This window comes from Brugia malayi (assembly GCF_000002995.4).
Source record: "Brugia malayi strain FR3 genome assembly, contig: Bm_v4_Chr4_scaffold_001, whole genome shotgun sequence".
NCBI lineage: Eukaryota > Metazoa > Nematoda > Chromadorea > Rhabditida > Onchocercidae > Brugia > Brugia malayi.
Window position 1 is genome coordinate 8,012,129 of NW_025062478.1, and position 14,895 is coordinate 8,027,023.

At 28.3% G+C, this 14,895-nt stretch overlaps 1 protein-coding gene across 1 annotated transcript; it reads left to right on the top strand.

The window, feature by feature from the left end:
* Positions 1–922: 922 nt before the first annotated feature.
* Positions 923–6,836, top strand: Bm2750 (Uncharacterized protein; the record flags this gene model as incomplete). The annotated part of the gene is made up of 7 exons (XM_043082081.1): positions 923–1,000; positions 1,186–1,346; positions 4,400–4,638; positions 4,815–4,984; positions 6,081–6,146; positions 6,337–6,467; positions 6,626–6,836. The coding sequence occupies 7 exons, from the start codon at positions 923–925 to the stop codon at positions 6,834–6,836; spliced, it is 1,056 nt and encodes a 351-aa protein (XP_042938015.1).
* Positions 6,837–14,895: the final 8,059 nt, after the last annotated feature.

Genomic DNA, 14,895 nt, shown 5'->3' on the forward strand with positions numbered 1-14,895 from the left:
ACCTAAAATTAAAAACATATATGCAAAATAGGAGTTAGGCCTTTTTGCAATCAGTATTATGCTGTCCTGAAAATAATCATATGCAAGAAAAAAATGAACTTAAATCTAATAATTATCGGGTTCGTTTTCTCATTGTTAGTTGGTCCCTTCCATTTTTTTAAATGTCTAGGTTCATTTAATTTGCTAGTTTTAGAAGTGCTTGATACTTTCAAGCAAATACATTTGATAAAAATTCATTTATCAATAATTTTTAGCAAATTATTTTATTCTTCTACACAATGGGTTTTAGAAAATAAATTTGCAGAACACAAAAGATAAGAATAAACTGTAGAAAAAACTTTCTGAAATACTAGTCTTTTAAACCATAAAATTTCGACGAGAAATGTACCGTACAAGGTTTGTTTTTTCTCGCTTTATAGATAATGAATTTTTTATAATTATGCAGCACGATAAGCAGGTGTTCATCAAACTTTAGCTATCAAGCACTTTTGTTTTCCAATCGGACTTTCTCAAGCGTCAAATTTCAGCAAACGCATCGACTTTTAAATATCCATCATAAATGATAAACAATTAAGTTTTATGTTCAAGTGTTTAAATAATGATTGTACAAACTTTAATACAAAATACGAATTATACTTACTGAAACATATTTTTAACTCATAACTTTAGCATTGTCAACGTTGTAATCTCAATGTGCTTTGTTTTATTTTAATGAGATAAAGAGGCAAAAATATTTTTTGAAATATGAAGAATAACACTTCCAGTTTCTTCTATTCATGATCCTTGTTTTCTTCTTTTAAAGAAAAATGCCGGATTGTCAATAGATTTTTGCCGGAAAATACATCTCGGCTTTTGGCTAGAAAGATGCACAATCTATAAATTATTATATTTTTCAGGAATGAATCATTCATAGGATATTCAAATGGTGCTAAATAGCACTGAACAAATAATACACTCTAACCGGGCGGACGAAATTTACGCTGCTGTGATCTGCTTTACGGTTTCTATTGCTGTTAATTGAAAATGAACAAGATAATAATGAAATTCTAAAATTGCTCATCAGTGCATTAACGTGTTCATGAGGACGTAGTAAGGATCACGTGTATTGGACTCACGTGTCCTTGTTTTTATCCTTAGCACTTTTTCTTTTTTGCTGCTAATTCAGTTCAAACTTTTGCATTACAGTTATCAGTGTTCGGTATCATAACAAACGGTGCTGCAATTGTGGTCATCATAGCTGCGAAGAATTTGCAAAATGCTTTCGGCTATTCCTGCATGTCTCATGCTGTTGGTGACCTTGGTGTACTGATCATCTTTGCCATATGGATACCACTTCAGCTTATTTTGTAAGCTTTCTCATTAATTATGTTATGACGCAGCAATAGGTTGCTTTCTTACCTTTTCAGCACATTTTTTTCCATCATTTTACGTTGTTTACTTTATCTTTCAATTTAATAAAACCAAGAAACCAAATTTGGATGTTTTTATGCAGTGAATATGTTATTGTCATCTTAAAAAATTATTGAAAAATCTTTTCTTATGGATTATAGCGTTCTTACAATTACTAATGCTATTATTAGGTATGTACCAATCTATTATGATGAAAGGAAAATATAAGAGAAGAGACTAAACTAACATTCTAAGTACAATTTCAGTAGACAGACGAAGAGGTAAACATAAAGAACTGTGTCAAAAATTGCCAGCATTTTAAAATCTTTTAATGATAAAACAAATGCTAATTAAAACCTTCAGATAAGGATGCGATAAGAGACCACCTGTACATGTCACTTTATTCGAGGAATAGCAGGTCGAATCGTATGTATAATAAGAGAAATAAAAAATATATATATATAGAATGTTTATGCCCTGTTTATAATTTGGATTTGATGAAATCTTCCCATAAAAATCCTAAAACGGAAAAAACAGATTTTTTAGGAAAGCTGTAAGCATGGAGAACCTGCTTTGTATTTAAGTGTCTCTCGACAAGTCTGCTTAATTTTCTTAAATTTTAAGATTTCTAGTCTTTTTAGAAAAGACATTTATTGTTAACAAAATAAAAAAATGATAAAATGCGAAAGGGACGTAGAGTTGAGAATGAAACAAATGACAAATTATTATTGAATTTAGAGATTTAACCCAAGACTTATTTTCTTCTTGCGTTAAATCTCAATTTCCTTACATCGATCTACTTTTCTTGATATGCATCAAATTTTTTTCCATTTGAATGTTAATTAATACCAAACAAATTGTTGTTGCTTTTGCATGCAAAGGAATTGAGAAACTGAGGTGAACAGCAATTATCTAATTACTTGACAAGCCTGAACTGGCTAGTTGCAAGATGTAACTTCTTATATTTTCTGAATAAAGGCAAGAATTTTTGATATGAGTAACACTGCTAAATTATTCTGATCCAAAATAATTAGAATTACAGTACCTGCAATTGCGTTAGATTTTTTCCATTTAGTTTTTTATATATTGAAAATTATAGACATATAATTTCTTCTTTCAAGTGATTCTCACTTCTCTTCTTCGATTCCAAATAAACGGCGTAAAATTATATTTTATAACTTAAACATAATCTTTGCGTCTTCGAATTAAGTAGTAAAATGAATAACGATTAGGCAATAATTAATTTAGATTAAAAATGATTTATACATCATAGGTTCTTTAAATTGAATCTTTGATAATGTGAAACCGAAAGTTAATGTGTTCTAAGCAGTGGATAATTTGAATTCGATTTTTAAAGATAGATGGATAGAATGATCTAAAAAGAAGTAAAGAAGGATGATTTAGGACTGTCAAAAGTGTTCGAGAACAAATCGGTAGATCACTTTGTTTTGAATTATTATTTTTTTTTTTTGTTAAATCTTCTTTTCGTCCTATTACCCTTGATCAGAAATGACAAATAACAAATTCGAAATACAGCTTTCTCTGAATTAACAACTTATATTAACAAACCATCCAGATTTCTATTGATAAATTTGTTATTTTTCTTAATAATAATTAAGTAATTAAGTCCCTAAGTATTTCAAAAAAAAAAGGATTAAATATCTTCAAAAAAGATTAAAAAATAGCATATTTAATTCAGTACATTCGATTCACATAGCTTTCTAATATAATTAATCCTTCAAATTTCTGCAAAAACTTCTATCTGTCTTTAATTGTATTGAAATTACGTGTATACAAAGTAGATTGACATTGCTTCCAGCATAAAAAAATTACTTAGGAAGTACCAGCATAGATTAAGTAACTTTCTGATCTGTTTTGACCTTAATAAAATTGCAGTAAATTTAGTAGTGCATTTCTAGGTGTCGGCCCAAATGGCAGCTTCTAAATATTTTTATCCTTAATCAGAATACATTAATTCCTTGTTAAATAGCTTTGAGTTATTTCTGAAACTTAACGAAATTTTTTGAATGACAAATACTTCTGGAAAACTTTTTCAAATATGCTAATAAAATTCTTGCACTAAATTATGTTAGTGAATTATGTTTTGAGCAAATTCAGTTTCACTGTTTTTGGAATTTTTCTCTTTGAAAAACTATTTATTGTGAAGTAATCTTGCATTGTCATTCATTTTTTTTTTTGCTGAATTGACTACCAACGTGACTACCTGCCGCTAAATTATATTTCATTTATAGTGAACTGATGAATTTTAACCGAAAATATAATTCACTTACAATCCCTTAGTTGGACAAAATTGCATGCAAAAAATCGAATTATTTAGAATTGTTTTTTTTACATAGAATTTTAGATAGAAGTTATATTGGAAATAGCACCTTCAAAGGAATCGGAAAAGTAAGACACAAAGTTATACCAAATTAATCCTTAGATTATGGGTCTTACGAATCAGATTAAGTTTTAAATGTAAATCAAGTGAATAATGACTGATGATAACACTCATTTAGTCACTAGAATATTATATAATAAAGTAATTATCAGAAAGTTTCCAGGAATTAATGAAAACAGCATTTTAATTCTGTACTTTAATTTCAATACTCCTGTGCATTCATTAAAGATAATCATTAAGTAGATTAAAATTAAAGTTGCAATTAATTGGAAGAATTAAAAAAAAAAAAAAAAATTATTAACATGCAGAATGAGAGAAAGCAAACTTAACTTGCTTTCATGCATTAGTGACATGCTAGCATAATTATTTAGGTTAATAAACGCTTTTAATGACATATTTTGCTTTGACTGATTGTCTCAGATAAAGTGATATCAGTAATTTGTGAAAAATAATTATACAATTTGCCATTTCCTCTTGGTAATCTTATGAATAAAAAATTTTTTTTGATTTTTTTTTTGAAAATTTTTAACGATTTTATTGCATATCACTGAGATAATGCTATCATATACTGATATTCAAGCAAATCTCATCTAATGAAATAAAATTTAGAACTCCTGAAACTATCCCCCAGTTTCTTCAAAACAAACGATTAGCATATACGATTGGCCAAGCAACGATTATATTTTATTATGGTGCAATTTATACACATGTATTGATTGGCCTAAATCGTTATGTGGCCATTGCAAAGCCATTCTCGTACGCAATTTACTTTAATGAGCGTAAAACAATGAAGTGGATTACACTAATATGGATTATTTCCTTTATACAAAGTTGTATTTATCAATTTGGTAAATTCTTCATTTCTCAAAAAAAAAAACTCTTAAGATTAAAAGTCTTGCCTTTTTAAAAAAAGTGAAAACTTTTTATCTTGAGAAAAATTTATAAAACTTGCAAATTGATATCGTTTGAAAATATTAACAAATCCTTAGAAATTCCTTCAATTTAATCATTTGCATTATTTCAGACGGCTGTCATTATTATTTTGATCGTAGTGCGATGTTATTTCTTTATTCCGATGCTCCGTGCGCTCAAATCATTTCTCTTTACTATGAATTTTACTTCAATTTGGCATTTGTGATATTTGTCGTATTACTCGACATAATTACATTCTTCAAGCTGAAAAAAATGGCTAAGGTTATTTTTAACATAGTACACGATTTACTTGAAATTTATTGTAACCATTACGATTCGCCTGATTAGCGCATTTTTTAGAGCCAAATAGGTAGTACTTTGCAGAAAAGGCGATGTTTGAGACCAATTTTACTGAGATAAAGATACCACTGATCTATATGAAACAATATTAGAGGAATTGAGGAAGTAAATGTGGAAAAGAGAGAGCGCATATGTCGCGGAACATTGATCGCGAAAATAAAGCTACCGTCTGTCATGGAGTAGGCTGGTTTACAACAAAGGTATCATTACTGTGAGTAAACAAAGGTAGCATTACTGTGAGTAAAGAGAGCTGTCTCAATCGAATGATCTGCACTGTTTATCAGTAAGAGTTTCACTTTAACATTATATCAGTTACTCATAAAAGTAAATGTCGGATTGGAAGGCCTCTACAATTTTTAGACATTGCGAGTTGAAACTGTTAAACAAGTTATGCTAATTACTTAATAGCCAAGTGCGAGTTTGGCCTTTTAGACTGGAAAATCTTAACAGTAAACATATTTTTGTTGACAGACGGTAAAGTTACAAACAATGCACATAAATGTTGGATAAGAATTTCTTAATTCAAACACTTATTTAAGGTTTATTCAAACAAAACAATCTTTAGTCTTATGGATTTAACACAAATTTATTTTCAGACAGTTATTGTTGTTTACTGTCTTTAAAATTAATTGGTGTTCTTTAAGCACGGCGTCTTATCTTTTATCGCAGTATCTTAATTACAGCTTTTTATTTCGACATGTTTTATATTCTGAGGCTTCTTTTGCAAGCAATATTAGAAAAGAAAGAAAAAAAAACTAAAACGGTTGTAGGATCATTAAGAATTAGAAAATATTGCAATGCTATAAAAGAGATGAAAAATGCGTAAAACAGGTAAAGCAGTATTGGAAGTAAACAAAACACGCAGATATAGAGATTTTTGTTGGTCAGATTAAATCGAAGCAATGTCAGTTAATCAGTATTACGTGATCGATGTTTCCTTTCGTACTTCAAATGATAAAAATAAATTTTTATCAATAGAATTGATGTTTATAGAAATTATTGCATCTCTTTTTTTCAGCCAATACACGGCTTTCAGCAAGTAATTCGCAGACGGAGAGCGCAAGAGATTCGATACTTCATTCAGGTGATTTAAATTTTGTTATAGTCCAAATGGCCTTGAGGTGTGCTAATACCGTTTCCACTGCTAGTCTCTTTTGCTATATTATAGCATCATCTTTTCATTCCAATCTATTTTCTGAAACTGAACGATGACGGCTCTTTCTTTTATCTCTTATTCCACCAAATTCTCTTCCGATAAGCCATCGTCATTTCAGTCTGTTTGCTCGGAAACAGCGCTCATACTGACATTCCTATGCTTTTGGAGCGTTGCTATCCATGCCACAACGCCATTTTCCATGTTTCTACTAAATATTGGTGCTTGGTTAACTATGCACGCCGCTGATGGGTTTGTTATCTTTTTTGCTCATTTGATCATCAAATGATTCTACTCTTTTCTATTCAGCCATTTATACTGAATTCAATGAGAAATGGAAATACTCTTAATTAGCTCAATTAATTTTCTCTTTTGATGACATATTATGATTCGATTCTGTCACTTTTTAGATTTATTATGACCGCATTCAACCATCACATCTTTACTCACATAAAAAAGTCTGCAAAAAGAGCCTCTCTGCCAATGGTGACAATTGCCTTATCAGCAACAAACAAAAGGACCCACAATCAAGCCTTGAGCGCTCAAAAACGATGGTTGCATATGTATCACGAAAGTAAACTTAAACCGAACAAAATTGAACCATCAAGGATAAATGCATAGATTGAAGAATTTCACATTTCTTGAGCATAACTCAAACACTTCAATGCATCAAATATTCGGAGGGAAAATGAGCGCAATTCTTCGCTTTCTCTCAACCTTTAAGCTAAGCTTCCAAGATCTCTTCCTTCAGTTGTCCTTTCAAATCTGTTTGTTACATTTTTCTGCAATATTTTTTATTAAACTGATATCAGTGTATTATAATTTGAGTTAATGTTTAGTGAAATAATTTGGAAAATTGATGCATTATTTTTCCTTATATCATAGCAAAACAGATTTTAAGAAAATTCACGAATTAATAACTTCGATTAGTAGTGAATATCACTAAAGCATCTTCACAAGATGTCACCACTTCTGCTGTCAATTTCTGCTAATGCTTAAAATATTTGAAACTTTAGAAAAAATCTCAAGAATTGAAAATTGATTTAATTTTGATAAGAAATAATCAGAAAACCTAAATTCCATCAGCGGTGAAGATCTATATTTGTTTGAAATGAACAAGAAAAAAATTTTTTCCTGCATGATTTTTTTTCTTTCCCTTGAAATTCATTTGATAGTTCTTTTTTTTTTACTCATAAGAGGTTATAAGGGTTGAGTCAGAATTGATTTTATCGATTTTACTTTAAACAATATATTATTTAAAAATCTTTGGAGCTGAGGGAGGAAATTCTCCGAAAGTTTCTATTTTGTCGATCATTTGTGAATTTAGTTCGTAATCTCAATTTAACAATATCAGGAAAAAAAAGAAGAGAAAAAATTTCACTTTTCTTTATGAACACTTTCAATTATTGCAGTTTTTCAAGATCTTGGAAGTTTAGTGCTTTCTAGATTCGCAATAGATTTCATTATCTTTCATATTTTTTCAACTTTGAAAAATTGTATTTCTTATTTATATTATTTTGTTATCATGGGTTATGACATCATTGTTTATTTTTCTGTTTCAATTTTATTTCTAAAGTTTGGATGCATAAAATTCTGAACAAAAATTATTGCATAGTGTGTTTTTCTTAATAAATTTTAGGGAAATAAAACTCTTTTATAGCAAAATTATTTCCAACAGAATTATCAACCATTTTAATTTAATTGTTAAAGTGATGGTGAGTTAATATTTCAAATACCTAACGTTTTTAAAACTAAAGAATTTGAAATTTTTTTTAGTTTAATTTCATATTAAATTGCTTTTACATACAGTCCTTTTATTCATAGACTTTTATCTCTCTGAATGCTAAGAAAATTTTCACTGACCTATTTAATCCTCGCTACCTTGGTTTTTTATTAGTTTGATTAACGAACTCATTAGCGCTCTTTTGCAGTATTCCAAAGTATGACAAAATGAAATCTTAAATATAGCATATGGTGAAGCTTCATTTAGTACTCAGTTCTAGCAGAAATGATAATTTGGAATCAAAGAAGATAGTATGGTCAATGATAATTCTCATTAGCAAGACAAAATTTTCTTTATCATCTATTCTCGATTTTGCATGATGATTTCTCGCGATATTCAACGCAGAAATTTCTGCACTTTTCCGTGCCCGCTGCAACAAAATATCAAAACTCTCTTGAGTGATATTTATTTCACTAGTAAGGACTGAGTTATGCTATTCAGCAAAGGAAAAATGGGTCTTTTAATATTCTGCTAGTTATCTTAACTATTCTGATAATATCAGATTTTTGTCCTCTGCATTTCATCATTCAATCTTCTTTATTTTGCAAATTAAAATTATTCATCAATAAATTTCAGAGATCAAAATTGATTTCGCTCAAAATATATTCCACTTCTTTTCCTATATGAATAATAGTTATATTTATCCCATTTGCTGATGGATGGATTTTACGTAACTAAATAATTGAATGGCTCATAGTAAGATATAGTAAAGCAAATTTGGATAAGGCGACACCATACATTTCTTTTAAGAGCAACTTTAATAATATATTTAACTTTATTTTTATTTTGATATATTTTTGCTTCATAACTTTCTTCTTAACTTTCACAAGAGAAAGGGATTTTACCAGATTCTTTTACCAAGCATCAAGTTTAATCATTTGTAAAACTTACGAAATAGTTTTCAAAGTTGTGCCTCAGTTTCAAAGACTAAAATTTTGCTTTTCACTTCCAAATGATATACTATAAGTCAATGTGCAATGATATATGAAATGTAGAAGCAGTGAAAATAAGGAATATACTAATTTTATCGATTAGCAGTTGGCTTTTAGTCTTAAGCTACAATTATGAATATCGTTGGAGAATTTTTAAAGCAAACATATTTAAGAAAATGTTGGCTTGTTGGGTTAAGGTTACTGCTAAAGAAATTTAAGGAACGGCATATTTATTCCTAATAAATTTCATGAATTTATTTTTTGAAATCTTGAACATGAAAATGTAAAAATGTTTATTAAAATTAATTTGTAGTAAAATTGTGGCAACACATCATTGAGGAACTTTTTTAAAGCTTTTTGATAATAAAGAAATTTTTACGATGATTAAAGTATCATTGAAATAAACCTGTTTGGACTAAGCTAAGACCTTTTTGTTTTGCTGAAGAAGGCGCTAATTTACAAATCAAAAAAGCACTTCGAAAGAGTATTTAGGCTTAGTCAAGGTGAATATGCAATGTGCATTTTTATTTAAATTAAACTACTAATCGACCTGTAAACGGTTGCGCAATGAAATGTGACGTAAAGTGTCTTTCTGATCAGAATATGAAATTGGAATAGGTCATTTATGATTAATTTTTTAAAAAATTAAATATTTCTGATTAAATAAAACACAAAAAGTTTTTTTAGCTGTTTTTCGAATAAATAAATTTTATATTAGTCAATTATTTTCGAGAATAATATCGTAGAAATATCGAAATATTTGATGAAAACGTTACTGGTTGATACATAATTGTTTGTTTTAAATAAAGTTTATCAATTCTATGATTTTAAGGACAAAATTTTTTTTTCATATTATGACAGTTTTATTCCAATTGAAAACGATACAAAAATCTTTCTAAAAAAGTTTTTCTAAAAACAAAGGCACATAGACGTAGACAGGGACGTATGATTAATAGGCGGAAATAAACTGATTTCTTCTTCCATCTAAGGGATTAATTCTATCTTCTTCCATTTAATTGTTTCTTCTAAAGAGATATGTTATATAAATCAAGGCGGTAATGGAAATGATGATGCTCACTGGCGGAATTCGTTGACAGAATGGTGCAAAATTGAGTTAATGTGCTCATATCATATAAACAACCCTCATTCTCCTATGACTTCCATTTAGGATAGTGCGCAAAATGCCACAACTTATTGATATCTTTCGATTGGATTTTCTAAAAATACGTGGTACAATGTTTTTTTGCTAGTCATTTTTGATTCTATTCCAATAGATTCGACTATTTAATTCACTTAGTTAATTTGAAATCTTTCTTGTGATGTCATCAGTCATTTGTAGAATGAAATAACTTACTATCTTGGCCACAAAGCACCAATGACATAGAAAAAAGTAGTTTTTGAATACCAGCAAAAAATGCAATTATTTAGTTTGGAGGAATATTACTTTCACTAACTCCGTTCAATCAATAAAATTATCGCCTAGTGTTCTGGCCAATTAATCAAAATAATTAAAAGTCAGTCATTCAAAGCTTAAAATTGATTCGATTCGAAGTAGTCTTTTATTATATTGATATCCGGAAAAAATTTTCGTACATTATTTTACTAAATGACTTTCCGGGATTCAAGGAATTATGAAACGATTTTTTAGATATAATTGTAATTTATTCATTTGAAGGTTTTTTTAGATAATAATTTAACGAAAATTTGAAAATTTGACGTTGAATTAAATTGTTACCTGGGAGACGAATATATTATTTCCAAAACTATTAACCTTTATGTACTAATTAAAACTGTTCTGAAAGCGACTCAACAAACTTCAATGCTGTGATGACTGCCGCATAAATTATTTGCCCAAATTTTAGATTTAGAGATTTAAGGACATCAGCTTTTCTCTTATTAGAAATCATTTTAGTAAGTAAACAGCTTTGAGCACTCTAAAACTGGTCAAAATAAATTGAATTAAGTTTACCTGTAGTTTAAATTAGCCGAATTCAATCAACAAGCATTCATTAGCGTTTTTTCGAGAGAAAAATTTTAAAATGCTTTGCTTATAAATCTATGGTGGAAAAAAAAGAAATGAATAAGGTTGTTGAATTAATTTGAAGATTAAATTTCATGATTCAATCTTTTAATCTATTTAACGTTTGAAAGAAATCTGAACATGAGAACCATTAAAGTATATTGTTTGAAACTATTCGTTCTAAATACTCACTAATGAACTGATAGTTGTTCTCATTGCTTTTTTTTTTTTTTTTTGCTTTCCCATTATTTAAGATGGAATTCACTTATAACTACATGCTAAACATCGTTTATGGCAGTTCTTTTGGCACAAAAATTTTCTGTTCATTCATCATCGAAAAGGCTATCACTGTGAGACCATTAAATTTATTTTATAAGTAGATAGTTTATTAATAAATTTCTTTTAAAAGCTTATTGAAATCTCAAAATAATGAATTATAGCATAAAATAATCTGTTACAAATTAATAAAACGTTTAAAAAAATTGTTCAGTTTAGTGGATAGACGACTGTTTCATTTGTTACGTAGCACTAATCTAATTAACTTATTACTAATATTGCTAATAAAAGGAGGCAAAAGTCTGATAAGTATACCAAAAGACAATATTATGAGTTTTTGGCTTTAAATTAATTTTGCGATTTTCAGTTTTTGAAAAGTTCTATGCAGTCTGAATATTTAATTGTTGATCTGGTTTTTTCTTTTTTTTTTTTTTTTTTTTTTTTGCAATTATATTAAAAATGGATTTCTTTTAAAATACAATTTAATTTAATAGAAATGACGAATTGTTGTCAAATAGTGAAAATTTCTAATTTTTCATATTAATGATTTAAAATGGGTCCAAATTCATGCCGTAAAATGCTTTTCTTTTTCAGTTTCTTTTAAAAAAGTAAATTTTGTTAGATGGAAAATTATTACCAATAAAATAGGGCAGAAGTCTAATAATTGGCATATGCTAACAGATGATATTATCGCAAAAATGATGACTGTTTGATTTTAAATTAATTTTTCAGTTTTTGAAAAACGACTGCACAGAATTTTAATAATAAGAGTTATCAAAATTTTTAAGATACGCAAACTTATTTTTGTTTTTCGCAGATGTTTATATCTATTCTCTGATTATTCAGTTGTTTTGATTTCTCAAGCACAGCAATTTCAGAAATATGAAAAATGTGGAGCTTATTCACTAATTTTTCAAAAAAAAAAATTAATTTCTTGAAATTTAAAAAAGTAGAGACATTAGTAAGATTGTTTATTTACTTCCCTCTCCTTTCCAAAACCTCAAAATGCAAAATGCGATTGTACTTCAACAAGGAGTCCAATTTTGGAAATATTATCAATTTCAGAGCAGAGCGTGATAAATCATGTATAGAAAGATCTGATAATAAGCAGGAAAAATGATTAAAAATAAGCGGAAGACCATATGATAGGCATAGCAGGAATGAATAAGAATTTTGAGTGTTATAAGAATGAAAATAGATGGCAGTACGAATTATCCCTCTAATTCAAGAAGTGAAATTCAAGGCTTAATTCTAGCGTAAGTGATGAAACTATTTTATGCCAGCCTTTCACAGATTTTATAAATTTAAACAAAAGTATTTGGATCTCCTCTCTCCAACTATTCGTTTCCAGTTTTTGATCACAGTTAGTTGAACATCTTTGTTAGATTTCTTCTTTCTTCCCATCGTCTAAGACTTTCTTCTGCGGGAAAAGAAAATGTATTAATTTTTTGATTATTCAAGATATTTCCATTTGTTTGTTATAAAAAAGAACAGTTATTGATTGAATTTTTATCACATTACAAAGAGAGTGATAAAAATCGATCTATAAAAATCGATTTTTCCAGCTGAAATTGAAATTGATCGCTTTAAAAATTAATTATTCGAATTTATTTGTAAATTTGTCAAATAGTAGTGCAAGCAACCAGTAAAATATTAACAATTCTTTCAAACTATACCGTAAACACATTCCTTCTAATAATATAAAAATGTTCGGTACAATGGCTTTCAGTAGAAAAAGAAATGCGTTATAATTGTTCATTATTATCCAAAATTTTCAAATTAAAACACTGTTATTGCTAAATTTAATAAAATTTTATCAAATTTCACTCTCTTTTTTCTAAAAAATCGCATATTGTTCAAATGAATTTGCTAAAAAAAATCTTTCTTTTTTGTTGAAAAATATTATTGAAATGTCTTCTTTTTTTCAGTAGCTCTCAAAAAATTTTCCAACTTTATCAAATTTCCTCAACACAATAGATGGATGAACTATTGTGTCGAGGAAATTTGATAAAAGATAGTTCTGTTCTTCAAGCACAACTTTGAAGAACTCTTTGAAACTCATTATTAGTATTTCCTCCTAAGCAGATTTTAAGGGATAGGAAAAGGTAAAATTTAATTATGAAGAACTGGTGATAAACAATTTGTTTACATTTAATTATAGTAAAATTCTGAATAAACAATTAGTAGTAAACATAGCATATAAAAGGTAAGGATTAAGATAAATTTTATAGATTTTAAGTTATTCCGGAATTCACACTTTAGCAAAAGAAGAAAATATAAGACCATAAATCTGTTAAAATTGAAAAGAAGAAATGCAATATGAAATTCAAATTTAGAATTGAATGAAAGATTTTTTGAAATTATTTGGAACTTTCTAATTTTACTGCTCTTAACAGAAAAGTGATTTGCATGCATAGAACGGAAGTGAATTTTTTTGCATAATTATGATTGGTTTCTAATAATCTTCAGGATTCTTCCCATTTTTTGAATTTTATACCAGATGAATTCATAAATTTTATAAAGCTAATATGGTTTCTGCTTGCTTAAATTATGATTTCTTTCTTTCTCAAACTGTAAGCGGCATAGCGATACTTTGTTTTTTTTTTTTTGATGGAGTTTTTAAAGTCATAAGTTTTCAAATTAGGATTGTTGTTATTACATTTTACAGTTACTCGAGAATTCCATCAAATCTTCTCGGAAAATCTGATGAATTAAAAAAATTGAAGTCGTTTGCTGGAATTCTGAACTGTTGTCCTCTAAAAGCTTATACTATTTTATAGTTTTTCAGAAAACAGAACTAATAAGGAAAATATAGTATTTCCTTATTAGTTAACAATTATCTACAAACTTCAAAAACGTGAAATGAAAGATTTTCAAGAATGAAAAATTTTTAAAGCTTGAAATGAAATAATCGTAATGAGCTTTAACTAACAGTGCTTTTGTTAGAAGTGTTCTAAGCCATAAAACATTTTCTAATTTAATAATGCATATTATCTTGCTTCATGCTTAATTCTCGCCTGCACTGATATCAGTAATTATCACCAACAGCTTTCTTCCACTTAATTTTTTGTTTCTTTTGGATTCATTCTCTATTGATCTTCATCAAACAAATTAATAATTGATTATGTTGTTAGTGTATCATTGAAATATCCGAGCAATATAATACTTTTGACTCATGCTTTTTTTGAAAGTCCACAAGATCTTTTATATACCAGAAATGAATAATAGACAAAAATCATTTCAGAATGTTTGTTAGCTGAAAAAATTTTATTAAATGCTGATAAATTGTCAGAGGTCAAAATAATGAATTAGGTTCAATAATTTAGCATTTTTGTGCTCTGAAGGTCATAGGTTAGCTGTGACTTTAAGCACTAATTGAACAGCTCATCACAAGTAATAATTCTTATCGCGGGATGATGCTAATTTTTAATACTGAGTTAATCGATTTTGAGACAGTTATTTATTGTAAATATTTCTTCTCATTTACTCCATAATGGTTAAGGATTCCTGGACATTTGCGGCAGCAATCGATTGCAGGCGCATTTGGCAATGCTAACACATATGAATGCTTCTATAGCTGATTTTAATCAAAACTCTGTCTGCTTGTTATATGCTGTTATTTCATAGTAATCTTTGTGGTATCCTTCAGTGAAAATATCCTAAATTTCG